General features: G+C 49.3%; 3 protein-coding genes across 4 annotated transcripts in view; all 3 read left to right on the top strand.

Annotated features, from left to right (window-relative positions):
- The window catches only part of OTUD7B (OTU deubiquitinase 7B), a 51,012-nt gene extending 46,908 nt beyond the window's left edge, over positions 1–4,104 (top strand). The window contains exons 11-12 of the mRNA XM_045777153.2: positions 307–391; positions 1,812–4,104. Coding sequence (XP_045633109.2) covers positions 307–391; positions 1,812–3,023 — 1,297 coding nt within the window. The 3' untranslated portion in view covers positions 3,024–4,104. The remainder of the gene's footprint in view (positions 1–306; positions 392–1,811) is intronic.
- A 139-nt stretch (positions 4,105–4,243) lies between these two features.
- On the top strand, positions 4,244–17,232 carry MTMR11 (myotubularin related protein 11). Of its 2 annotated transcripts, XM_045777154.2 has the most exons (17): positions 4,244–9,376; positions 9,734–9,824; positions 10,265–10,386; positions 10,580–10,640; positions 10,802–10,944; positions 11,432–11,510; positions 11,642–11,777; positions 12,032–12,119; positions 12,265–12,353; positions 12,439–12,563; positions 13,019–13,085; positions 13,311–13,381; positions 13,937–14,103; positions 14,405–14,578; positions 14,830–15,012; positions 15,692–15,985; positions 16,558–17,232. In XM_045777154.2, exons 1-17 carry the CDS (start codon positions 9,311–9,313, stop codon positions 16,702–16,704), a joined length of 2,103 nt encoding a protein of 700 aa, XP_045633110.2. In that variant the 5' UTR covers positions 4,244–9,310; the 3' UTR covers positions 16,705–17,232. The 2 variants fall into 2 exon arrangements, with proteins under 2 accessions (XP_045633110.2, XP_045633111.2); XM_045777155.2 differs by lacking the exon at positions 16,558–17,232 and having other exon boundaries at positions 14,861–15,012; positions 15,692–15,889.
- Positions 17,233–18,019: 787 nt separating this feature from the next.
- On the top strand, positions 18,020–22,704 carry SF3B4 (splicing factor 3b subunit 4). The gene is made up of 6 exons (XM_045777156.2): positions 18,020–18,156; positions 18,605–18,733; positions 18,996–19,538; positions 19,859–20,065; positions 21,920–22,093; positions 22,293–22,704. The coding sequence occupies exons 1-6, from the start codon at positions 18,123–18,125 to the stop codon at positions 22,478–22,480; spliced, it is 1,275 nt and encodes a 424-aa protein (XP_045633112.1). The 5' UTR covers positions 18,020–18,122; the 3' UTR covers positions 22,481–22,704.
- The last annotated feature ends 3,987 nt before the right edge of the window (positions 22,705–26,691 follow it).

Below are 26,691 nucleotides of genomic sequence, written 5' to 3'. Positions count from 1 at the left end.
CAATAATGGCTGCTGTTCAGTAAGTATTTCCTGTTTTCCAGACAGTATGCTGGGTCCTTTCCAATACTATTTTAATCTTCACAACAACCCTTGATATTATCTATGCCCATTATCAACCCCAGCTGAGTTTCAGGGAGGGTGAAGTGACTTGCCTCAAGGTCATAAAGCTTAGTACTAATTGGTGGAGCTGTAATTCAGACCCAACCTTGTCTGTAGCCCTCTCCCATCCTGCCTCCCAACTGAATCACACACTTTGCTTTTTAAAGGTCATGGATGTTTTTAATTCTTTCTCTCTCCTCTTCACAGTGTAATCCTGTCCCTAGAGGTGAAATTGCATCTGCTGCATGGCTACATGAATGTGAAGTGGATCCCAGTGTCCTCTGATGCACAGGTGAGGGCTTCTCTGACCCCACCCTTGCACCTCCTCGTTGTCAGCGACAGGCGCAACAGGGAGATTTGGCGGTGGTCTTCCGAATCGCTTCTGAGTAGTAGCTGATGATGCAAGGTTAGGAGTAACTGGAAAATATCAGATGAGTTCCAAAAGACACTTTTTCCTGCCTTTCTACCTGTTAGTGGCCTCTATTTTCCACAGCTCCTCTCCAGCTCTACTTTGTGATACCAAAACAGTCTTCAAGAAAAGTTTTCTAGACTTTTTGGTGAACTTGAGATCATCATTCCTTTGTTCCAAGCCTTATATATGTAGACCTGTGTGGAGGGTGCCAGAAGAGTCAGAATTGCTTAAGTCTCCTTAAGAGCCTGATCCAGTAGGTTCTGAGGATGTCATCATTCTCCATAGAACAGGAACACAGGAACAAGGGCAAACTGACAGACTCCAGCGCTGAATGTCTAAAAGTTGAGGGGATACAGAATGGTTAGAGTTGGTTGTGGTTTGTTAAGACTTCGTTGAGATTAATTTTGGGCAGAATCTGGCATAGAGAAATTTGGTGTTTTGTTTTGTTTTTTTAAGATTTTATTTATTCATTTGAGAGAGAGAGAGACAGCGCACAAGCAGGGGGAGAGGCAGAAAGAGAGGGAGAAGCAGACGGCCTGGTGAGCTGGGAGCCCGACAGTGGGGCTCCATCCCAGGACCTGGAGATCATGACCCGAGCTGAAGGCAGACGCCCAACCATCTGAGCCACCCAGGTGCCCCAGGCATAGAGAAATTTGTAATAGGGGCACCTGGGTGGCTCAGTTGGTTAAGTGTCTGCCTTTGGTTCAGGTCATGATCCTGGGGTCCTGAGATTGAGCCCTGTGTCAGGCTCCCTGCTCAGCGGGGAGCCTGCTTCTCCCACTCCCTCTGCCTGCCGCTCCCCTTGCTTATGCTCTCTCTCTGTCAAATAAATAAAATCTTTAAAAAAAAGAAAGAGAGAAAACTTTATAATAAAGGATATGCTAGTCCCTATGGAATATTCTTCCTCCTTACCCAGACGTCCTGTATTACATGGTTGCTCCATTGCTCTAGAAGAACGTCAGGCTCATTTTGTTATCTCCTTATTACAGAGGGAGTTACGGAGGGAGATAAAAGTTAGGTATTAGATACATCTTTCCCTGGTCCATGGAAGAGCTGACTGGAGCTGGGGAAGGACAGTGCCCTCCTGGGTGACCTTTCCCCACCACGACAAGGGCCCTTCGCTGGAACTAGGCAGGCACTCCAGGGATGGAGTGCACAGGGGTGTTATCAGCCCTTTTCCACGGGGCTCATTCCTGTACCTGCGCTGCAGCGGGCCCTGTGAACCAGATGGATGGGTAGAGGGGACTCCCCTCAGCTCAGCCCAGGGGACAGCCGTTAACCCTGTTCTTACGTCCTGCAGGCTCCCCTGGCACAGCCTGAGTCCCCCACAGCCTCAGCCGGAGACGAGCCCCGGTCCACTCCCGAGTCTGGGGAATCAGACAAGGAGTCAGTTGGCAGCAGTTCTACGAGCAATGAGGGCAGCAAGCGGAAAGAGAAGTCAAAGCGAGGTCGGGAGAAAGACAAGAAGAGAGCAGATTCCGTGGCCAACAAACTGGGCAGCTTTGGCAAAACCTTGGGCAGCAAGCTCAAGAAGAACATGGGGGGCCTGATGCACAGCAAGGGCTCTAAGCCTGGAGGGGTGGGGACAGGGTCGGCGGGGAGCAGCGGCACCGAGACACTGGAGAAGAAGAAGAAGAGCTCACTGAGGAGCTGGAAGGGGGGCAAGGAGGAGGCAGCTGGGGATGGGCCCGTGTCTGAGAAGCCCGCATCGGAGTCTGTCGGTAACGGAGGGAGCAAGTATAGCCAGGAGGTGACGCAAAGCTTGAGCATGCTCAGGACTGCCTTGCAGGGGGAGGGGAGGTTTATCTTTGTGGGGACCCTGAAGATGGGCCACCGCCATCAGTATCAGGAGGAGATGATCCAGCGCTACCTCTCTGATGCGGAGGAGAGATTCCTGGCGGAGCAGAAGCAGAAGGAGACAGAAAGGAAGATCCTGAATGGAGGAGCAGGGAGTGGGCCTCCTCCAGCCAAGAAGCCAGAGCCAGACGGCGGCGGGCAGGAGTTGCTGACCGCCCCCCCAGCAGAGTCCAAGGCAGTGGCGTTCTCTGCTGGCTACCCTGGGGGCTTTACAGTCCCTCGCCCTGCTGGGGCTGGAGTCCACTGCCAGGAGCCCCGGAGGCAGCTGGCCGGGGGTCCTTGTGGGGGGGGCCTACCACCATATGCCACCTTCCCCAGACAGTGCCCTCCAGGGCGACCCTACCCCCATCAGGACTGCATGCCGGCTCTGGAGCCAGGCAGTCACTGCAAGGATGGCGTTCACAGGGGCGCATTGTTACCACCCCCCTTCCGCGTGGCCGATTCCTATAGCAACGGCTACAGAGAGCCCCCTGAGCCAGATGGATGGGCTGGAGGTCCCCGGGGGCTTCCTCCGACCCAGACCAAATGCAAACAGCCGAACTGCAGCTTCTACGGACACCCTGAGACGAACAACTTCTGCTCCTGCTGTTACAGGGAAGAACTGAGGAGGAGGGAGCGTGAGCCGGGCGGGGAGCTGCTGGTGCACAGGTTCTGAGGGGGGGAACCTCGGAGGGCGAGGGGGACTAAACGAAGAGTTAAGCTCAACTAATTGGCTCATCAAGACCCAGCCCCCATGCAGATGGGGCAAATGCAGTAATGTTGGTGGGAGCCTGGCTAGAAACTTTGGAAGTGTGTGTGCTGGAGAGCTGCCAGGCTGGCAAGAGCAGTCAGGGCTGGACGATGCCCGGGGGGCCGCGCTAGTCCTTCGTCAGTCTTGATGGGACCGAGAAGGTACAAGGGGGGAGATGGTGACTCTGTCTCATAACTGCTTGGGTACACCCCAGGACCTAAGGGAAATGAGGGGAAGGCTTAGTGTGTGGGGGTGGGGAGGTGGGCAGAAGTCTGGGGCAGGAGCGGGCCAAGGAGGTTCTCAGTCAATAAAAGAAAAAACAGACCAAAGTTCTTGTAGGTTGGAAAAAAGCACATGACGGTGGAGTTGGGAGCGTGGAGGGAAACTTGGGAATTAGACAGATTTGCTGTTGATTTGAATTAAGGTAGAAATTAGGATTGGATAAATTCTTCCTCCTGAAGGATCTGGAAAGACGAGGCAGTAGTGTGTGCTCACGGGTGCTTATTAGGAGGGGGTTAAGTTGAAATCCGTTTATTGAGATGGGAAAGGGAAGAACTTAAAAGGGGAATCCTTTTCCTCTCAAGTTTTATTTCCTTCTAAATAGCCATCTGTCATCTGTTCTAGTTCGAGAGGAGATTGCTGATTGCCCCCTATCTTTTCCTCATCCTTTTTGAGGGCTGAGCTTAGCTAAGATTGTGATTTTTTTTTTAACGACTTTAATTTTATTAAAAAGAAAGTTCCCTCAGGGGAAGGGAAGAGTGACGAGAAGAGCAGCTGTGTGGGCTGAACCTTCTCCAGGTGAGCGGGGGCACAGGTCATCTTTTGTAACTGCTTAGCAATAACCACACATTGGGGTGTGAGTGCACCCTGGGAGGGGCGGGAGCAGGACAGACCTCTGGCCGGACTGTTTGAAACAAAACCAAAAACCTAAATGGAGCACTACCATCCTCTCTGCTGTGTTTCTGTAGAAAGCAACTTACTTTGACTTTTTTTTTTTTTTTTTTTTTTAAGGAAAAGAAACAAAAAGACCCCAGTGAGCAAAAACATTTTAAAAAACGATTTTTTTTTCTTCCTATTTAAGTGATTCTTTCTCCTTCCTCTCTACTTTTGGAGAATGAATTTAACATCCCGGCTTCTTTTGTCAAGCCATAGCTGACGTTAATCTGTGGTTAGTTTATTAAAATAAGAAAAAAAAACACTTTGTAAGAAGACATATTTTTGATAATAGGATTGATGTTGAAACACGGGGGTAGGGGTTAGGGGCAATTTATAAAAAGGTAGTTAGAGAAATATATTTTAGTGAACTGTAACCACAGATCACAGATTAGTCCCAATGAGCTGATCTGTCTTTGGGTTTCCCCCTTTCCCTGACTCAGCCCTTTCCCCCAAAGGGTGGGAATGGGTCTACGGACACAGAAGGGGGAGCTCCTTTGCATTTTGCACAAAGCACAAGTCTGGACAGCCTTTGCTCTGGCCAGCACCATTTCTAAGAGCTTTAAATTGGAGGACCTATCCTGGGCCAATTTTCCTTTTTCTTTCTTTTTTTTTTTTCTTCTGGGGGAAAAAAAAATCAACTATGCAATTGTATACACTCCTGGGTGCATATGAAGAAGGGGAATAAGTGTACTTAAGTGTCCAGAGTGTTAATTGGGGCTATTTTTCTGTATGTGGATTTCTCTTTTGAGGTATGTCCTCCTAACCCATCTCATGGAATATCATCCCCACATTTGCTCTAAACCGGATGTGTGTGTGTGTGTGTGTGTGTGTGTGTGTGTGTGTGTGTGTGTGTGTGTGTGTGTGTGTTGGGGACCTGTAATTGCCATATGCTGCTTCTGCCCAATCAGGAAAGTTGTCCTCCCATATCCCCCTTGGTAACAAATCCTGTCAAGACTGTCCCCTTCATTGGAACCGCTCAGAGTTTAGAAAGGTTCCTCTCAGCAGACTTGAAAGCCACTCATTTTCAAATCTGATAGTCTGTTGATTTAATCATTTCCTATGGCTGTTAATTCTTGGGCTTTTATTTGAAAATAGAGCACCGAGGCTAAAGGAGGTAGGTTCCAGAAGAGGGGATGTGTGTATTTCTGGGCGGGGCTGGAACCTAGTACAAGATGAGCACTCCCCTCTGGTACAGAACTTTAAGGGGTTCTGAAAACCTCAGTGATGGAGATAAATACCGTCTCAATGCAGTATTTAAAATACAATGCAAACTCCATGACGAATAAAATACCAAAATCGTAAAGAAGGATTACCCACAGGACTGAGACTAGGGTGAGGGAAATAAGCGGAATTGAGCAAGTATGGGGTTGAAATCCTGTCCAGAGCAGTTTGGATACTTAGTTCATTGTGGATGTTTTACATGGGTTTTGATGTTCAAAAAATACTGCATTAAAATAGTATGTTGGTTATTGAGTTTGGGGGCACCCCTTAAATTTCGTGCCTGAAATGAGTGCCTTGCTCGTGTCATCCTGCCTCTGGGGCTAGAACAACACTGGTGAGACTGTCGCCTTGTGAGCCTCCGTCCCCTAAGTGCAGCCAGGCAACAGGCGGCTCCCGCTCAGCAGCGCCGCCCGCAGCCCGTCCGCAGCGTAGCATTCCGGCCGGACCAATAGGAATGGGAACAGACCAGGGCTTTTCCCAGGGAGTAAAGCCAGGAACGTTTTAACTCTCCATTGGACTGCTGTGTGTGGATTTGATTTGTTATTAGATTCTAGTTAGTACTGTTGTTTTTAAAAACTGAGGACAAATGAACAAAAACAGAAACCTTGTGTCTTGTTTGTTTTTGTTTTGATTTATAAACTAACCAATCCCAATTTATTTGACCTCTTTTCAAATAAAAAAGGTAGAAATTTGGGGGGTTGTCTAGGGGTGAGTATGATAAATTAGGGCTTTATTTAGGCCCTGTAACTTTTTATTCAGAAATAAATTGTTTTTGTTTAATTTGGGAAGGTAACTATATATTGAGGCATTAAAAAAAAAAAATCTCCATTCTAAGGATGAGGGGCCCTGAGTCAATGGATGTTTTTCTGTAGGGATGAGTAAAGACTGTTTTGCTTTATTCTTTGGGGGGGGGGGGTTGTGTGGGATGGAGGGTGAAGGAATAATGCCTGGGAAATGAAAACAGACTCTGGTTGGTTTGTGGTATTTTGGGAAGATGAGGGGGCGGAAGAGGCAAGCCCATGCAATTACTGTGCTGGGGAGAGGGGAGGAGAGGGGTACATGATGTGCACCCAAAATGAGCAAAAATTGCTTGGTTAAGGAGGGGTATGTGGGTGAAGGGGCAGATCCTGTAGCCCTGGCCGAGGGATGGTATCTCTCAGGCTTAAATAAGTGCACTTAGTTCCTTTAATCCGGGGCACTGGGGTACCTACTGAGGTTTTTATTGGAGAGGGGAAATATTGGGGTTATTTTTCCCCTTTTTAAGACAGTGCTACCCTTCCACCCTACATTCACCGCCCCAGCCCTGACGGAGCAAGTATACTATAGGGTAGGTCTCCAAATTCCTATCTTAATCTGTGCTCGTTTTATTGGGAGTTACAAGATTTAATCAAAAGGTTTTCCCTCGTACTGGATTCTATCAACAAAATAAAAAGATTATATCAAAACTTTTTTTTTTTTTTTTTAAGATTCAGTGTCTTTATGGAGTGGGGTGGTGTGAAACATGGTGCTGTACAGGGCCTGGAGGGAAGCACTCTCCCTCTCGTCCTGGCTCCGTTTCTTTTCAAGCGAAACTAAAGCTCACAGACCAATAAAACAAAAGTTAGCAATGACTTCATATTGTGTATTTGGGAAGTGATACAGAGGCAGGAAAAATGGAGCTGGTTCCAAATGGTCTCCTTTCTAAACAGCCACACATCCAAGGTTCCAGTCACATTTGTCTTTCCATTCAGACGCTTCAGAGATGACTGTCCCCGACTTACTCTGACACCAGTTACTCTGGACTCTGTGTTGTCTTTCTCCGACTTACTCTGACACCAGTTACTCTGGACTCTGTGTTGTCTTTCTCCAAGCAGTCAGTGCCCCAGACACTAGATGAGAAGACAGAATTTTTCTAATTTCCTTTCCCTGCAGACCCTTCAGCTGCAGTTTCAGTGAGTCACACAGGCACTCCTGTCTGTTTCACTTTGTAGGTACCCAGCCTGCAAATCGCAGGGTGTTTTGCCCCATACTTAAGTAGTTTAACAAAATATTTATTATGACGTCCTCATGTAGACTTTCTCCATGCCACCGCCCTTCACCGGCCACGTGGGTTAGGGGCGGTAGGAAAGAGGAGCGGAAGCTGGCTGAGGGTGACTGGAGAGCGGTGGGGGGTGGGGAGGACGTTGGCCTCTTTCTGTGCTTATAACTGGATCTGTGACTCATCTCGTGAGTCACTCAGCTCCGCCCCCCTCCTCCAGCTGCCCCTCCCAGCAGCCTTCACTCTTGGCACAAACCTGCAACCAGACCAGGATTCTGAAAATGGAAAAATCTGATACAGCCCCTTGCTTCTGCATCCCTCCTTTCGTCCACTGAAACCGCCACTGGTGTGGGGGTGCTGAGAGTCCTGGTCCCTCCTCTCACTTGGCCCTCAGCTGCTGCCCCTTTACATTCCTCTGCTCATCCAAGTCACCCACTTTTTTCTGCCTTCCACCTCCCCCCATCCCCCTGATGTTTTTTTCCTCTGGATTCCTCTGCTGCTGCTATACCTCAAAATATTAAGGATAGAATGAGGCTCTTGAATGAAGGGTGGTGGGGAGAAGGAAAATGGAGAAAGGGATTTTAAAGTTGTGGAACACAGCTCTTCCTAGTGCAAGAGACCCTGGGAAGTATTTCTTCCCAAGAGATTGAGGCCCATGGAAAGTAGGTGGGGTTGGGGGTGCTTGGGAGCTTTTAGGACTTCTAGAATAAGGCTTCTGGGCCACCTTCCTAGCAGGTGTATGCCTCTTTGTTCCAAATTAACTTCCTGTCTCACAATATCTTCACTATTTCCACAGTAGCGGCCAAGACAGGGAACTTTTACAGCTGAGGCCGGAAGGGTGTGTGTGCTGAGGGGAGGAGAGAGTTGAGTGTCACTTTGGAAAACTGGGGCGCCCACCTAAGGTCTGCTGCCTCTGTACAGACTCAAAATCAATAAAACAGCAGCTCATTAACCCTTATTTTGTATTTCATTTCCTGTCTTTTTCGCATCTAAATGCAGACTTTTGCTTCCTATCCAGGCACCATCAACTGCAGTTCCTCTGTTTCCCTCCTAGGGTCCTCCCCACCCACCTCTGCTGCTCGGGTTGCAGGGGGGATGGTGGGAGATGGGGCTGTTGAACTGATAGAGGGTTCCGGCCCTCGGCTTTGAAGGTCCTGAACATGAATCTTTAATTTGGAGATCTGGTGTCTGGGTTGGAGGGAGGGGTCATGTAGCTGGAATGGGCTCTGGTTTCCCACTGGTGTGTGTCTGTGTGTGTTGGATTAAGTAGTAAGATCTCTTCCCTGGGCCTGCCTCCACCCCCAGAACTTGCCCATAAACACACCTGTACTTGTCTGCATCCCGGAGATATTTCCATTTCTCTCCCCAATTTTCTCAGGGCACCCGCCACATGAGGTATGTTTCATGCTGTCTGGAGAATGATATACTAAAATGCTTTAACTCCCCTCCCTCATTTCTTGGGCCTTCCCAGGCAAAAATCCCCCGAGGCCCAATTTCCCGTGTGTCAGGGGAGGCAGCAAGGAAGCCTGAACTGTTTTTTGCATTCCTCCCACCGTACCACCCCCTTTAAGAAGACAAAAAACCTGAGCCCAAATTATTCCAGGTTAATACTCGGCATTACTGCTCCCCTCAAATAGTTTCCAGTGCTTGTGAACAGAAAGAGCATAGGATCTGGGATTGGGAAAAGAATCTGGGTATTTTTCCCCCCAGTTACCCACTTTTCCCTCACCTTTTCCAGGCTCCTCCACTTTTCCAAAACTGTGTGTATTCCCCTTTAAGGGGCTGGGCATCTCTCCCGCCCTCTCCAGAGTCGACTGAAGTTTCCGAGGAGCCTCCTCTTGCTGGGTTGGGCACACCTTTCAAAAGACCCCTAATTGTGCTCCGTGCACCTCAAACGCTCCTTTCCCTGGTGCTGTCCCCTGCCCCTCTCCCTGACTTCTCTCTTCTCAACTATAAGATTCAGCCTCTCCCTAAGGGGCTTGAGCATCCTCAAGGTTTCCCACCCTTCACTGCTCTGTCCCCGGATGGAGCCAGAGAAATGTGGTGGGGGGGTCGGGGCCAGAGTTTCAACATCGCCCCCCAGAAGGCGGAGCCAGACGTGGGGGTAAGGAGAGGAGACTTGGGCTTGGGAGGGAAGGGCACCGTGGGCAGGAGGGTGTGAATGAGGAGGATGTGGAGATAAAAGAGGGGCTAGGAAAGGAGCTAGAAGAGGAGGAGGGTGTGTCCCAGATCAGCTCCGCTTGATGGAGCTTGGTCTTTTTCACAGTCTCAAGTTCATTGTCTCATTATCCATTAACCAGCCCCTCCCTTTACTGTCTGCCAACTGGGTCCTAAGCTCCCCACAGCCGCTGATCTCAGTTTCCCCCCAGAGTCTGAGTGTAGGCCTCCAAGGGTGGCTGCTGAGGTAATCCTAGATCCCGGGGTTGGAGAGGCCTGGGGATTAACCCTATACCCTTCACAGCTCTCTGGACCAAAGTCTGTCCGGAGGACTGGGACGCTGGAGCCCAGGAGTTGTCAGCTTGGTAGTCACCTGGCCTCGGGATGCCTCCCAGGTAATAACTCCCTTCGGATCCTTCCAATCTCCAAAGACTCTTCCCAGTTTCATTCTGCTCAAACTTTGCTTCAAACCTCACCAAAGATACCTCTGTATTCCTCTCCTTGCTCAAAGTGCTTCTGTCTGAGGCTTGCTCTCTTCTCTGTCAGAGCTGGCTAGGAGGGTGGACCTTGACGGTCCCTGTTTTCTGACTCTGTTAGTCCCTTTTCTCATGTACTTATTCAAGAAGTATTTGAGTGCCTACTCTGTGCCAGGCACTATTCTGAGCTCTCGAGTAAAAGAATACAAATGGTCTTCTCCTAAGCTTTTGTCCTAGTGAAGTTAGGGGAGGATCTTAATCTTCCCTCTTTCCATCCTCCTGTCTCAGAGGAGCAGGTGATTACCAGTGTGGGTGACACTGGGAATAGTCACAACCTGGCTTCCCCCCTTCCCTTGTAGGGGAGCAGATCCTAGCATGGGCCCCAGGGGTGAGGAAGGGGCTGGAACCTGAATTGTCTGGAACCCTGATCTGCACCAACTTGAGGGTCACCTTCCAGCCCTGTGGATGGCAACGGAGTCAGGTGAGATGGTTAGGGCAATGGAAAGGACTATGAGAAATGGATTGGGAAGTCTAGAAGGTTTTAGACACGTGAGACAGGGAGAGTTATACTTAAGGGGTTGTTGGGATTATCTCCAGGGAGGTTAGGGATTGCCAAGGTAGGACAATGAGCAAGATTTCAGATGGCTTTAACATCAGTCATGTGCTCCCTCTAGGAGACTCCCCTGAGCAGTGAATATGATTTTGTCCTGGTCAACATTGGGCGATTAGAGGCTGGTGAGTGGGGTGCGGGGGGGGGGGGGGTGAGGTGTTGGTGAAGGGCCTCATCCTTCCTCTATTTTCAGAGGGCAGCAGGGCTGGAGTGGGATGGGCTGGAAGACTTCCTTGTAGAGGGACCCTGATCCATGGCTACACTGCTTTCTAACTCTTGACTTCAGTGAGTGGCCTGTCCAGAGTCCAGCTCCTCCGTCCAGGGTCCCCACTTAAATTTATCCCTGAGGAGATTCTCATTCATGGCCGAGACTTCCGGCTGCTCAGAGTTGCTTTTGAGGCTGGAGGACTAGAGCCTCAGGCCTTTCAGGTAAGAGGCCTTCAACCCAAACATTCCTCCTCCCCTTAGAGCCTTGGGATCCTTTTCTGGGCATTCCTACTACTCCCCTATCTCCTAGGACCCCTCTCATCATTCTGTCTGCTTCTCTCTTCAAGGAGAGGCTAAAAGGCTGGGATAAAGGATGGTATAATGAGAGTAAGGGGCCTGAATTCTAGCCTGGCACTGCCCATGATCAAGATGGTGACAGTGGGCAAGTTTCTTCCTTTGAAAAACAGGGAGGGCTGGATGAAACTGTTCCAGAGATTCCTCCCAGAACTGACATTCTTTGATTCTGTGGTTCTGGATGTGTTCTCCTGACCCCAGTCCCCACCACCTGCGGAAGCTCCCTTGCTTAGGGACAGTCTTCTCTGTTCTTCTCTATTGGTGGCTAAGACAGTTGAGCAACACGTGGGTCCCATCTCCTTCTCTTCACTTCTTCAGTCTGAGCCAAAAGGCTGGGATGCCCTTTCCTCCACAGGTGACCAGTGCCATTGTCCAAGCCAGAGCTCAGAGCAGTCAAGCTCAACAGTATGCAGGGATATCCCTGAGCAAAGCTGGTGAGTGAGGGTTATTTAGGGTAGGGAAAGGGTAAAGAATCTGAAAGAGCAGAGGCTGGCTGACGATAATAGCACTGAGAAGCTCTCTCTGGTTCCTCTTCCTTCTTTTCTGTGCTTCATTCCTGCTCTAGGCCAAAGTTCAGGGTCCAGAAAACCACCTATTCCCCTCTTGGAGACATCAGAAGACTGGGAGACTGAACGGAAAAAGCAGGGGGCCAGGGGCTGGAGGGTCAGCACTGTCAATGAGAGGTTCGACGTAGCCACCAGGTGATCCCCCAGTCCGCCCCAACCCCTGCTGCCCTCCCAGTCTTCCCACAGTTCTCAGATCCTCTAAAGCTAGGACTGGCCACAAACTCTACAGACTCTTAGGATATCCACAGAGCTCTTCCCCTTACTGCCTAGATCTCTAAACCTGAGGTCCCTTGAGATAATCCCCTCCTAAACAACTTCCTTGTAATGACAGGTCTGCATTATAATGAGTTCACTGAGCCAAGCTGTGACTGTAACTCTCAATTTCACAGCCTCCCCCGTTACTTCTGGGTCCCTAAGCGAACTCTGGACAGTGAGGTCAGGAGAGCATTTGGCCACTTCCATCAGGGCCGTGGACCGGTCAGTGTGGGGGCCAGGGTGATGGGTGGGGATTAGATGGTTATGGGAGGTCAGGGGGGTCATTGTGGAGGGGATCAGGGTGGGGGCAGGATAGGGTGGGGCTAGGAGTTTCTCCCTGGTGATCCTAACCTCCCACTGTCTGAAGCGTCTGTCCTGGCATCACCCTGGGGGCAGTGATCTTCTCCGCTGTGGTGGCTTCTATACAGCCAGCGACCCTAACAAGGAGCATATCAGGTGAGGGCAGGTTGGATGAGTAGAATCAAGGGCTGGAGGTTCAGGACAGACTTGTTCCCTTACTTTGTGACTTCTTCCCCTCCAGAGCAGTGGAGTCGATGCTCCAGGCTGGGCATTCAGACGTCGTCCTGGTGGACACTGTGGATGAGCTGCCTAGTCTTACAGATGTCCAACTTGCCCACTTGAAGCTGAGGGCCCTCTGCCTGCCTGGTGAGATAACCTCTGACCCCCACCCCCGCCCCTAGGTCTGCTGATCCCAACCCGGTTTACCCTTTTGCCTGTTACAGATGAGTAACCCTTCAAGCCAAAGATCCACAGTTTTCTAGTCAACTCCCATCTCCCACGGACTCACTGATTTTCTGCCTTCCTGTCCCCAGTGTGTTATTTTAACAGCTTTATTGAGATGTAATTTACATACCATAAAATCCACCCTTCACCCATCTTAAGTGTTAGGTGAATTTTATTACATTTACAAGGTTGTACAACTGTCACCACAATTTAATTGTAGTAACCTCATGGCCATTTACAGTTACTGTTCATTTCTATCCCCAGTCCTGTGTAACCACTACCCAACTTATTCTTAACCCTCAGGCTGCAGACCCTGAATCATAAATCCCGAGTCCTCCCGATCTCTTCGTCCTCCTGACCCCTCTACTCTCTCTCAGATTCATCTGCAGCTGAGGAGAAATGGCTCTCAGCCCTGGAAGGAACACGATGGTTGGATTACGTCAGGTACTCCCTTGTTTTCTAGCCCTCCCCAACCTTCTGTTAACTTGAATTCCTAAATGGCCTTCCACTAATTCTTCTCTTTGGTATCCCAAGAAGACTCTTACTTGCTGCTCCTTAGAAGGAGAACAGGCAGAATTTTAGAGTCTGCCTCTTTTCCATCCCATGACCCATTACTCCCTTCTTCCAGGCTTATCATTCTTCTCTCCTCTTCCTCATCTGCCCCCTCAGGTCTTGTCTTCGAAAGGCCAGTGACATCTCAGTCTTAGTGACATCCAGGGTTCGGTCTGTAGTACTCCAAGGTGAGTTTCTTGGGTTAACCTACTCCATTCCTTCGTTTTTCCTTTACCCACCCAACCGGGAGGAAGATCTGTAAGTCTTCCTTGTCCCCGTCTAGCACTAGGGTCCTCCTCTCCTGTTACTAGGAACTACCCCTGGGCCCTAACTCATCCTTCAGTGCTACCCCTGCCTCCCAGTAGTGGTAGTACTACTACTAGCTGTAGTGTTACGACAGCTTGTGGTCCTTAACAGCAGGGTTCCTCGCCTTCTGTTCCCGTCCTTCTGTCAGTAGATGGTGACTGGGTTGGAGTGGGAAGGACAATGTGGAAGCTGGTCTGAGATTTATGATTCTGCCTCCTACACGTGAAGCTGGGTATTTCTATCCAGGTGGAGTCTATGAACTGAATCATTCAAGGTCTTTATTTTCTCTTCACTTCTATTTGCCCTCTCAATCCTACCTAACCAAAACTTTTCTCCTCTGTGTCCCTCTCTTCTTGCCATGTTTCCTTTTCTCATTTACTTCTGCCCTAGTTTCTTGGCTCCTCTTTCTTTGTCCCCTCTCCCTCTTTGTCACCCAGAACGCGGTGATCGTGATTTCAATGGCCTCCTCTCTTCACTCGTCCAGCTGCTTTCAGCCCCGGAAGCCCGAACACTGCTTGGCTTCCAGTCACTAGTGCAGCGAGAGTGGGTGGCAGCTGGACATCCCTTCCTGACCCGACTTGGGGTAACAGGAGCCAGTGAAGAGGTAAGATCATATGGGGAGGGTACTGGGGGGAGGTTATTACTAAAGATGTCAGGGGATGAGAAAACTATATAGTACAATCCACTGAAAGTAAAATTGGGTTAGAAGGATCCTGAGATTAGGTTGAGCTTGAAGGGAGACCTACATGAAAGAGGCACCACAACCCCCTACTACCCTTAATCCATATTTCTATTCCTGTCCTTAGTGGCCCTGTTGGCTGTGTCCCTTGTCCCCCATCATTTTGTCATCCTCCCCCTTCAGGTGCCTACACTCCCTGCTAACCTCTCACTTTCCCTCTTCTCAGGCTCCAGTGTTTCTCCTCTTCCTTGATTGCGTCTGGCAGCTCCTCCATCAGTTTCCAGCTGAGTTTGAATTCTCAGAGTTTTTCCTTCTTGCTCTTCATGACAGTGCCAGGGTTCCTGACACTCTTACATTCTTGAGAGATACTCCCTGGGAGCGCGGAAAGCAGAGTGGACAGGTCAGTGACTTCCATTTTTAAGCTGTCTTTTCTTCTCCTTGAGAAATGCCCTCTGAAGTTTAATCTTGATTTATGGAAAGTGAGGTCTGTGGGTGGGAAAGGGGGAGGTTGGTGCTCATTCTCACGACTGGACTTTCACCCTACATCTGATTCCCAGAGGAAGAGGTGAGGTTTTCATGATTTCTCTCCAGACTTGGGGAAAGGATTACTTTTTTGTTTGTTTAACCATCCTTTTTGTTTCCTCTGTCCAGTTCAACTCCTATACACAAATCTATACCCCAGGGTACTCCCAACCCCCTGCTGGGAACTCTGTTAACCTGCAGCTGTCTGTCTGGGACTGGGATTTACGCTACAGCAGTGAACAGATATTACAATTCCATAATCCTGGCTATGACCCGGAACACTGCCCAGATTCCTGGCTCCCTAGACAGCAGGTGAGGTGTCTACACTTCCTAAATTCACTTGATAGGCTCATCCTACTAGATAGGGAGAAGTGGAAAGACATGGTGTCTGAGTTCCCCAGGGAAAGCTGCCCACACTTCTGTAGCTGTCACTTAGGAGTCCCTGACTATCCCCAGGAAGGCAGAAATCTTAGAATAGTACAGAGGGGATCCTTCTTGTCCTCATATAAGTTTTTCTATTTCTTATACACATTTTTTAAAAAGATTTATTTATTTTAGAGAGAGAGAGAGAGAGGGCATGTGAATGCCAGCGGGGGGTGGGGAGTGGGCAGAGGGAGAGAGAATCTCAAGCAGACTCCCCATTGAGCACGTGCAGAACCAGATGTGGGTCTGGATCTCACAGCCCTGAGATTATGACTTGAGCTGAAATCAAGAGTAGGATGCTTGACTGACTGAGCCACCCAGGCAACCCCTTTCTTATACACATTTTATAAGTTTCCCTAAAATTGACTTTCATCAGACCTGAGGCCTAGTTTGAAGCCTAATGAGGAGAGTAGATAAAGAGTTCTCGGTGGGGAGAGGGGGAGTCCTGTAGTTTGATCACTAATGCAGTGTGAGTAGGTGGCAGCTAGACATTCCTTCCTGACCCAGTTTGGTGAAAGTGGGGTCATCTGGTTTCTAGGTTGCCAGTTGATTTCTCTTTTCCCTTTAGCCAAGCTTCATGGTTCCTGGACCCCCCAGTTCTGTGTGGCTTTTCTCCAGAGGGGCCCTGACCCCCCTGAATCAACTCTGTCCTTGGCGGGACAGTCCCTCCGTGCTGGCAGTCTCTTCTCGTTGGCTTCCTCGACCTGCTATCTCCTCTGAAAGCCTGGCTGATCAGGAGTGGGGGCTCCCCTCACACTGGGGAGCTTGCCCTTTACCCCCGGGGTTGCTGCTGCCTGGATACCTGGGACCCCAGATCAGGCTGTGGAGACGCTGCTACCTGAGGGGAAGGCCTGAGGTCCAGGTGAGGAGGGAAGACAGGGATAGGGATTGGGAGTGGGAGAAGGGGCTTGACTGTTAAACCAAATGTTCTGGGAGAAACCAGATGTTTTTAGGAGCTAGAAAAGCAAAGGGCTGGGGGTATTGAGGAGTGAAATACCATTCTTGTTGGTATCAGAGTGAATAGGTTTGGGAATGTGTGTGTATGTATGGGAAACACTGCTTGTGGTTCAAATCAAGTAGAACCTAGGGCATAGTTGGAGGGAGAAAGAGAATTAAAGATGCCAGAGGTGATGGGAACTAGACTTATCATGGGGATCACTTGTAATATATAAAAAGATAATTTTTTTGTATAAAAATTATATAAAAGTATAATTTTATAAAATTTTATAGAAGTATAAAAGTATAATTTTAGAAAATCTTATGAAAGTATAAAAACATTACCAGGATGTATACCTGAAACTAACAGGATATTGTATGTCAATTATAATAGTAATAATAATTAAAAAAAAGATGCCAGAGTAGTGGACAGATCTCAGAAACAGGGAACTAGAGCTGTAATAATATCCTCTCTGCCTCTCTCTACCCCCGCCACAGAAAGGCCTCTCAGCACCCACAATCTCTGGCCTCCAGGATGAGCTATCCCATCTTCAGGAGCTTTTAAGGAGATGGACACCAAGAGTATCTCCTGAGGATCATTCCAAGAAAAGAGATCCAAATACCATTCTCTCCCAATCCCATTGAAATTGCTGGGTTTTTTTTTATGGGCATGGCAGAGGGTGGTCTGGGGTGAGGGAGGGTTCTTTTTAATCCTCCAATTTTTCCTATCTGGTCTTACTGTCTCAGCTTTTGACACTCCCACCCTCAACGAGCTCACTGACCTGACTTTCCATTGCAGTTGGGTGGTACTAACCTTCTCCCAACTCTTGCCCTGTCCTGTTTCGTTCCTCGAGATATGTTTCTTATGATTTGAGGAATTAAGAAACAAAAGCAATCCAGAATACAATTACCTTTGTTTTTTTCAAGGCAATTCTATGCCTTTGGATATCCAGCTGTTAAACTGTGAGACGAGAGATGCTGTTCATCAGTTCTAACAAGATGGCCTACAGAACTCATCCTCACCTCCTCTTGCTGCTTCCTTAATTCCAGTTTCTGTTTCTTCCCTTTAGTTTTCTATGGGTGGGTATGGGAGGCCCCCAGTCTCTTCCAATTGTATATTTTGTAGTGACATTTCTATTTAAGTTCATTAAAGCACAGTATTTATACACATTGCTGGCATTATCTCTTGTGTCTGAATAAAAGATCCTAGGTAAGAAACTGATGGGTATGAACCGGGAGAGGATGGGACCCACCATATTATCGTTAAGGAAATATGGGGCTAAGTCAGGCGAAGTCCACAGGCATCTTTTTAGAAAAGATGGGGCAAAAAGCATACCAAGACATTGTTGCTGGGCCCGGGGTGTTCTGGCGGTTGAAACTGAGCCTCTGGGCTCCAATGTCAACCATCCCTCAGCTTTGGTCACACTTCATCTCTGAGCCTCAGGTTTCCATCACCCTCCATGCAATAGGACTAGGTGAGCTCGGACGTCACCCCAGCTCAGACGTTCCGTCACCCCAGCTCAGACGTTCCGCAACCCTCTTCCCCTGAGGAACAAAGACACGACTCAAGCTCAAGCTGGGGCTGACGCCGCCCCTGCCCAAAGGCTGCGGGCCAGGGTGGAGGGCTGCCTCCGCGCCCTAACGCAGCCGAATCCTTGGGATGGGGGTGGTTTCCTCAGCACACCCTTCTTCGGGGAACGGAAGGATCAAGTGCCAACAAAATATTTAAAAAACTAAAGTTGTTCTTTTAGCTTTCGAATTTACATTTTTGGGAACACTGTGATCCTTTAATGTCTAACACTGCCTTAAGAGGGGCTGGGCATTTCCATTCCGCCTTCCCCGCTTTCACCGCTCGCAGCAGCAACTCTGCACAGGACCCGAAAAGCCGCTTCCACGAGTTGCGTCATCCCCGCAGCTCCTAAAATGGCCGCGGCCGCTTCCGGCTCCTCCCCCGCCACGGCCCCGCCCACCACCCTCTCGACCGCCTTCGCCCCGGAAGTGGAAGTAGTGACCGCGGTCAGAGGGCGGGATTGCTGCCTGGAGACGGCGGGAGCTCTTTCGCCATGGCGGCCGGCCCGATCTCCGAGCGGAACCAGGGTGATTGGAGGGGACGAGCCGGGAATGGGCCCAGGGGGGCTAGGAGGCCTCGACTAGGGCCAGCAGTGTTTTTGCCGGGGCGGGAGATCGGATCCCCCCGGAGGTCGGGAGACCGGCCCCCGTGCCTGCTGGGGGCGGGGTGGCCGGGTGCGGGGTGAGGCCTGTAGGTGTGATGCTCTGTCAAACCCCCTCTGCCTTACCATTCAATAAAACAAAAACAAACAAAAAACAGAAACAAAGGAATTTACAGAGAATTTGCAGCAGAACCTTCAGTTAGACTGAAGAAGTTTCTCTAACTCTGGAATGAGGGAAGTGTAAGGACTAAATCTAACTTTTTTTTTTCCTTTTTTGCTCCAATACCCCATCTCCACTCCCAATCCCCCCGCCTGTTACCTCCTTGTTTCCTGTCATTACCTCATCTCTGCCTTAATCTCCTTCTATCCTCTAGATGCTACTGTCTACGTCGGGGGCCTGGACGAGAAGGTTAGCGAACCACTGCTGTGGGAGCTGTTTCTCCAGGCAGGGCCAGTAGTCAACACCCATATGCCAAAGGATAGAGTCACAGGTCAGCACCAAGGTGAGTACATGACAAGAGGTGTGTTTACGTACTGGGGACACAGACTTCTCCTGGAGGATTCCAGCAGTTTTCGTAGCTGTTTTGGAATGAATCACCTGTAGATTTTTCCTTTTAAGCGTAGCTCACAGTTTGCTTCTGGAACCATTTTCCATTGAAGTGAGGTGGTTATTTCATGTTCTTTGTGCTTTGGAAGGTGAATGAATTATACCCCATTTTGAATCACTTCACTTAAGTTGTTAATCTCCACTCTTCTACTTCCCAGGCTATGGCTTTGTGGAATTTTTGAGTGAGGAGGATGCTGACTATGCCATTAAGATCATGAACATGATCAAACTCTATGGGAAACCAATACGGGTGAACAAGGCATCAGCTCACAACAAGAACCTGGACGTGGGGGCCAACATTTTCATTGGCAATCTGGACCCGGAGATTGATGAGAAGCTGCTTTATGATACTTTCAGTGCCTTTGGGGTCATCTTACAAACCCCAAAGATTATGCGGGACCCTGACACAGGCAACTCCAAAGGTTATGCCTTTATTAATTTCGCTTCATTTGATGCTTCGGATGCAGCTATTGAGGCCATGAACGGGCAGTATCTGTGTAACCGCCCTATCACTGTGTCCTATGCCTTCAAGAAGGACTCCAAGGGTGAGCGCCATGGCTCAGCAGCTGAACGACTTCTGGCAGCCCAGAACCCACTCTCCCAGGCCGACCGCCCTCATCAGCTGTTTGCAGATGCACCCCCTCCGCCCTCAGCCCCCAATCCTGTGGTATCATCACTGGGGTCTGGGCTTCCTCCGCCAGGTAAACCTTTTATTCAAAATAGTTTTGGCTTGGGTTTGGGGTGTGGTGGGGGTCAGGCAGGAGGAAGGAAAAATAATGGATAAAAGGGGACGATGTGGAGTCAGTAGGTGATGAGAAAGGGAGTGAGGGGCAACAGTTGTGGGGAGGAAAGTTGTTGACTTGAGGCTGAAGTTGTTCAGAGTTGTCTAGTATTGCTTCTGACTTTAGAGACCCGGGAGGAAGGGAAGAGAGCTTATCCTGCTTGAAGAGGCCAGATTGAACAGGCTCTCTAAAGATATTTCTCCTTACTGTCATTAACTCTTCTTCCATTTTCTCTATAGGCATGCCTCCTCCTGGGTCCTTCCCACCCCCAGTGCCGCCTCCTGGAGCCCTTCCACCTGGGATACCGCCAGCCATGCCCCCACCACCTATGCCTCCTGGGGCTGGAGGACATGGCCCACCATCAGCAGGAACCCCAGGGGCTGGACATCCTGGACATGGACACTCACATCCTCACCCATTCCCTCCGGGTGGGATGCCCCATCCAGGTGGGTGTTCTTTGCTGGGGAAGGGAGGAATGAGCCTGGTGGAGGAGCTCTATTGCCACTTACGGTGCTGCCCTTGTCCCTCGGCCATAATCATAATAGATAGTCCCAGAGCTCTGCTTTTCTTCAGACATTAGTTTATAAACACAAATACAAAGTGTTCTCTGTTTACTTTAACAACTATCACCCTGTTTCCGTTCTTATGTTTTTCCAAAGGGTATAACTGTACTTGCTTTTTTCCCCTTTAACTTTTACTTCATTTCTCTCATCTGACTTCTACCCCAAAGCAGTAACCTAATTGCCAGATCTAGGGGCTGCTTCCATTCCTTATCTGGTTTGCCCTTTGGTGTACCTGAAACTGGGTATGTTGTCCTTTTTGAAAATCTTGTCCCTTGGTTTTTCTGGATTCTTCACCTATGTCTGATTCCTTAATCTTAGCCACCTTAATAGGCTTCTTTTTTTTTTCTCTCTCCACTTAGCTAGTTGTATTTAGTTCTCTTTTCTGCATTGTTCCATTACTTGTACACTGAAGCCTCCTAGATATGTATCACCGGTCCATGACCCTTAATTCTGCTGCCTGATGGACAGCTCCACTTTCCTACCTTCCCCTTCAAACCTGTTCTTCCTCTAGTATTCTTCTTTTCAAATGCTTAATTCAGAAATCTGGAAACTATTTCAAACTAATTCGTATCACCCCACTCTAGATACCAAGCCTTATTAATATTTCTGGCATTGGGCCCACTGCCAGTGCCCTAGTTCAGGCCCCCTCATGCTCATTATTTCACACCTAATTTATTGTAATTTTCTTTTTTTTTTTTTTAAAGATTTTATTTATTTATTCGACAGAGATAGAGACAGCCAGTGAGAGAGGGAACACAAGCAGGGGGAGTGGGAGAGGAAGAAGCAGGCTCATAGCGGAAGAGCCTGATGTGGGGCTCGATCCCAGATCGCCGGGATCACGCCCTGAGCCGAAGGCAGACGCTTAACCGCTGTGCCACCCAGGCGCCCCTATTGTAGTAATTTTCTAACATTTTGACTTCAGTTTCTCTATCTTTGATCCACTTGCACAGAGTAATTTTTCTAAAACACAGATGTTCACACATCCTTGCTCAGAATTCTTTGGTTGCTCCCTTTTACCTACAGAGTAAAACCCAAACTGTTTGGTGCTGTTTGATGCCGCTGCGATTTGCACATACGAACGTTTCCTGCCTGGGGTGTTCTAGTCCAGTCTCTTGTCCACTTAAAAATTCTTACTCGTTCTTTAGAATTAAATCTTTGCTCAGACGGTGTCTCTGCTACCTTTGCAAATCCTGTCAGTGGAATAATCAGTCCATTTGTTACGTACTTCTGCAGCACTGCTGTAGCATCGAAATCGTGGAAGGAGCAGGTGAAGTGGGTGAGCAGTTGATTGGGGGAGTAGTTGATTTGTTTGTACCCTTGGAATGGGGTTGAGGATAAGGGCACTCTGTACCAGTCTTATTTTCCATACTTCCTCATGTCACTTCTTTCTCAATTTTGTGAGAACTTTCTCATTTTTCCATTTTCTTTCTCTCTTTCTTTCTTTCTTTCTTTCTTTCTTTCTTTCTTTCTTTCTTTTTTTTTTTTTAAGATTTTATTTATTTATTTGACACAGAGAGAGAGGGAACACAAGCAGGGGAAGTGGGAGAGGAAGAAGCAGGCTCCCAGCGGAGAGCAGGGAGCCCGATACAGGGCTTGATCCCAGGATTCTGGGATCACACCCTGAGCCAAAGGCAGACGCTTAACGACTGAGCCACCCAGGTGCCCTTCATTTCTCCATTTTCTTTGCTCTCTATATTCCTTTTGTCTCCTTTCTCTCTGTGTGTTTTGTCCTCACAGGGATGTCTCAGATGCAGCTGGCCCACCATGGCCCTCATGGCTTAGGACACCCCCATGCTGGCCCCCCAGGCTCTGGGGGGCAGCCACCACCCCGACCGCCACCTGGAATGCCTCATCCCGGGCCTCCTCCAATGGGCATGCCCCCTCGAGGGCCTCCGTTTGGATCTCCCATGGGTGAGTAGGCTCTAGCCACCTCCCTCATCCTCAAGTATCGTAGTCTCGCAGCTTCTTCCCTTGTCATAGCCCTGTCCCCTGCCGTTTCTTTTATTTAGATTTCTGCTCATGGTCTCCCTGTTGGTCTTCTCCATACATTCGCCCAACATCAGCACTTCCTATTTCTTGCCTTGACTGACTTTTCTTTTTCTTTGTGCAGGTCACCCAGGTCCTATGCCTCCACATGGGATGCGTGGACCTCCTCCACTGATGCCTCCTCATGGATACACTGGGCCTCCGCGACCCCCACCCTACGGCTACCAGCGGGGGCCCCTCCCTCCACCCCGGCCCACTCCCCGGCCTCCAGTTCCCCCTCGTGGCCCACTTCGAGGCCCTCTTCCTCAGTAATTTCTCATTCTCTTGCCTCCTGTTCTATCTTCCCAGTATCTTTTCAGTTCCTTGGACCAATCAGAGTTGCTGTAGCTCCCTAGGGCTAAGGCACTAATCCCTCTCATGCCTTTTTTTTTCCCTTAAATGTAATGTTTTTCACAGGAGGTTTTGTTTTTTTTTTCTATGTTGGTCCTAAGTGTTTTGCAAATGCACAGGGAAAATAAAACTAAACTCCTTGTTTATTCTTTGTGCTGTTTTCCTTGGCAGAGTAACTTCTCTCTTTAAGGAGAGAGGTCATATGTTAGGTGAAGAATGGTAAGGTAGGAGTGAAAGTGCTTATTGCATTTTTAAAAGGCTACGTTTAGTTTATAAGCTGAGATCCAGTAGCCATGACACAGGGTGATTGTGACCATTACGCGAAGACAGAAGTGAAATTCCTGGAGGTAGTGCTGGCAAAAATACGAGGTCACGTGCACAAGGCTACCCGTCGCAGCGCTGTCTGTAATGACAGTAGGCTGGAAGCATCTCTCCTACCATCGGTACGAAAGTGGTTGGTCTACACAGCAGCAGCAGCAGATGACATACTGTTTTGGAGAGCTGTCCAGCATACATCACCTGAAGAAAGTACCGGAACAGAATGTGTCGTATGCCACCTCACCTAACAGGTAGTGCATGATCTGTACATTTGTTTGTATTTTAAAAACAGACAAACCCAAAATGAATGGAAATTGCTACCACTGGAGTGGGGCGATATGGAAGGAAGCCAGATTTCTCTGAGCGCGCTATGTTAAACTTGGTTTCCTTTGACACCGTGTAAATAAAGGTCTTACGTAATCGCAACACCCGTTGAAATTGGAAGCAAAGGAACTCGGTAAACCTTCATTCTCTTCCATTCTTTAACTTCAGACATCATGGATAAGGGATTTGGATCTTACTCCTATTTTTTTCTATTCTCAGTCCTTCCAGACGTGACTTCATCCCATGTAAATCTGTGTTCAAAGATTTTCAGTAATCAGACCAAATCCAATGGCCTTTTCTTTGCTGTATTTAATCCTCCTATAGCGCCCCTCTCCTCAAGCTCTTTTTCTGGGTTACGTGACCATGAACTTTCCTGAAGTCTAGGCAAAAAAAGTGAAAAAGGCGAGCCTGGCCCTCGTTCTCTGGCATCATTCTCGTTCCCGGGACCCGATGGCTGCAAGACCTCCGCTGGCGGCAGATGAATAATAGGAAGACGAGCAAGGCAGTTCTGTTCTGCTCTTACCGAGGGAGCAGGCTGACTCGAGATTATTATGAAACAAATATTTTTTTAAAAAGATTTTATTCATTTATTTGACAGAGATAGAGACAGCCAGCGAGAGAGGGAACACAAGCAGGGGGAGTGGGAGAGGAAGAAGCAGGCTCCCAGTGGAGGAACCTGATGTGGGGCTCGATCCCAGAACACGGGGATCACGCCCTGAACCGAAGGCAGACGCTTAACCGCTATGCCACCCAGGCGCCCCTGAAACAAAATATTTTGAGAGCATGAGGAAGGGTATGAAAGTCCAAGAAAACGTCCTGGGAAAAAAGTGATACATTTGCACCGATCTGAAAGGAAGGGCAGCAGTTTCCCAGGTGAAGAAACGGAAGCTCCTTCCGGAGGGATGGGAAGGCGACGTTGCAGTGGCACCCTGGCTGACGCACGAGCCGGGGCGTTGGAGCTAGCGGGGGCTCTCGGGCCAGTGCTCCTCTGGCCTTCCTCACGCGGCAGAGAACCGAAGCCGCACACGGATGGAAAGGGAGAGGCTGCTCCGGGCCGGAAGCCATCGGCTCGGGAGTTCTTGCCGTCCAGGCTCCGCTTAGCAGCCCAGAGCGCTGAGGAGTTCCCTGCGAGCGCCACTGTCAGGCGCACCGGCTGCAGGAAGCTGCTACCCATGAGGGGAAGCCACCGTGGGCGTTTAAGCAAGGGAGTGACAGATCGGTGTTTTAGAGCCGTGTAGCACTGGGGAGAAAAGACTGGGGGGAGAAGACTGGGGGCAAGGCGCCAAGTTGGGCATTTGACAATAACTGGGGTGAGAGATGTCCTAAATGCGGGCTGTGATAGGAGCCAAGGTGGAGGGGCTGGGAGACGTCCGGGAGGTATTCAAAAGGCAAAATAGCAGGATGGGGTGTTAGAGTGGGTATCGTGGGATGAAAGGAAGAGTGGAATCCGGGTGAGAGGATGAGGCAGGAAGAATTTTGGGGAACGGGATGGAAATGCGAAGTTCAGTTTTGGCTGTGTTGACTTTGAGGTGAGTTGACACAGGCAACTGGGGTCATCTAGTGGATAGTTGTCAAAAGCTCGGGGAAGATTGGGCGCCATGCTGTCACAGCGCGGATGACTGAGGATGCCAGGGTTCTAAATCGCCGCGGCATTAATGCACTTCAGGCCAGACCGCCGTGCTCCGCGGCGGCTTGGCGGCGTACGAAGCCGAGCTCCCGGCGGGCGGGGAAGCTGGCGCGTCGAGCAGCGGGCCCCGCCCCCGCCCCGCCCCCTGCCCCCTGCCCCGCCCCCGCGCAGCCCCAGGCTGGGGGAGGCTCGCTCTCGGCCTCCGTACCCCTTTTGCCGCCACGGCTTCCGGCACATGAACGGACTCGAACCGATCCTCCGCGAGGGCTTCAGTGACGACTGCCGTGGTGCTGGTGACGGCCAGGCGGCGTGGTGTTTTCGGCTGTTACCTGATAGATGGCGTGTGGATGAGTTCACACCGTCACAGAGCGAATTCGCGCTTTGCTGCATTCCCGACTTCCCTCTTCCGAGCGTGGTTTCCTCAGGCGCTCACTCTCCGAATCTGCGCTTTCATTCAGTCGGCACTAATTTCGGAGTGCCTCCTCCAGTCCTTGAGTTTGACTCCCCCCGACTCTCCTCTAGCCCCCCCCCCCCCGGCTATTTCAGACTATTTGCCGTCCACGCTCAGCTTAGCAGAGCCGTCCAGACTCTGCTGAAGGGCGCTCAGCGGTTCTCTGTGCAGAGCTAGTAGTGCTCTACGTTTCCTTACTTCACTTCACACATCTGTCGTTACTCACCAAACCAGGGTTTTTCAACTACTTTTTTTTTTTGTTACCGCCCCCCTGCTATCCCCACCGGGAGACATTGCTTTCAAATGACCCTCCCCCCATGCATGAAATTTTAATATCACAGATATGCTGTATATCTGTTTATGTACTAGGGCCCTCTGGGGGGGACACAAACCATTGTTATATCCAAGATTCCTGCTGCCCCAAACCAGTTTTTGACCCCTTGGGGGCGGGGTGATGCCGCCCCTATTGAGAATGCATGCTCTAGACCATGGGTCCTTAATATTTTGTGGGCCACAGACAGTCCTTTGAGAAAATGACAAAAACTATGGACCCTATCCAAGAAAAGTACATATGTGCATACATATCCAATATCCTGAAGCAAAAATTCCATAAGGTTTATGGATCCCAATCTGAGTATCCCTGTATTACACTGAACCTAAGGAATCTCATTCTATTAATCTATCTCCCATGAGTATTGAAAGGTGCCTGGCATACACAATAAGTATAAAAATAATAACAGCTAATAGTTACTGAACTCTTAACTAATATGCCAGGTACCGTCCTAAGTGTTTTATCTATAGTATCTCCGTAAATCCTAATAACAGTCCCCTGAAGGAGGTTTTGTTATTACCCCCATTTTAAGATCAGGAAACTGATTAAGTTACTTGACCAAGGTCACATGCTAAGAAACGAGAGAGACAGTAATTGAACCAAGATCTGGCTGAACTCTAGAGCCAGTTGTGTAGTCATATTATACTACATTATATTTACTGAATAGATACTTGTTGGATGAATGAATATCCTTTACTATTTATCAGCTTTTTTTTTTTAAGATTTATTTATTTATTCATGAGAGAGAGAGGGGGGCAGAGGGAGAAGCAGACTCCCCGAGGAGCAAGGAGCCCGATGTGGGATGCGGGACTCAATCCCAGGACCCTGGGATCCTGACCTGAGCTGAAGGCAGACGCTTAACCGGCTGAGCCACCCAGGCGCTCACTTATCAGCCTTCTTGTAAGATATTCCCTCTTTAACCGGGTTATAAACTCCTAAAGGACAGGAGCTTTTTTTGTGCGTCTCTTGTTAGCATCTCTCCCTGGAACTTAATGGTATCTTAGAGGTGCTATCATTGACCCTGTTTTGTCCCTCTACTCTCCCCATCCTGACAATCTCAGGTGCTTCGAGTGTGGTGGGTA

Source organism: Ursus americanus, chromosome 12, assembly GCF_024610735.1.
Source record: "Ursus americanus isolate L20-20 chromosome 12, mUrsAme1.1.p, whole genome shotgun sequence".
NCBI lineage: Eukaryota > Metazoa > Chordata > Mammalia > Carnivora > Ursidae > Ursus > Ursus americanus.
The sequence above is the reverse complement of the archived record's forward strand: the minus strand, read 5'-3'. Positions and strand labels throughout refer to the sequence as shown.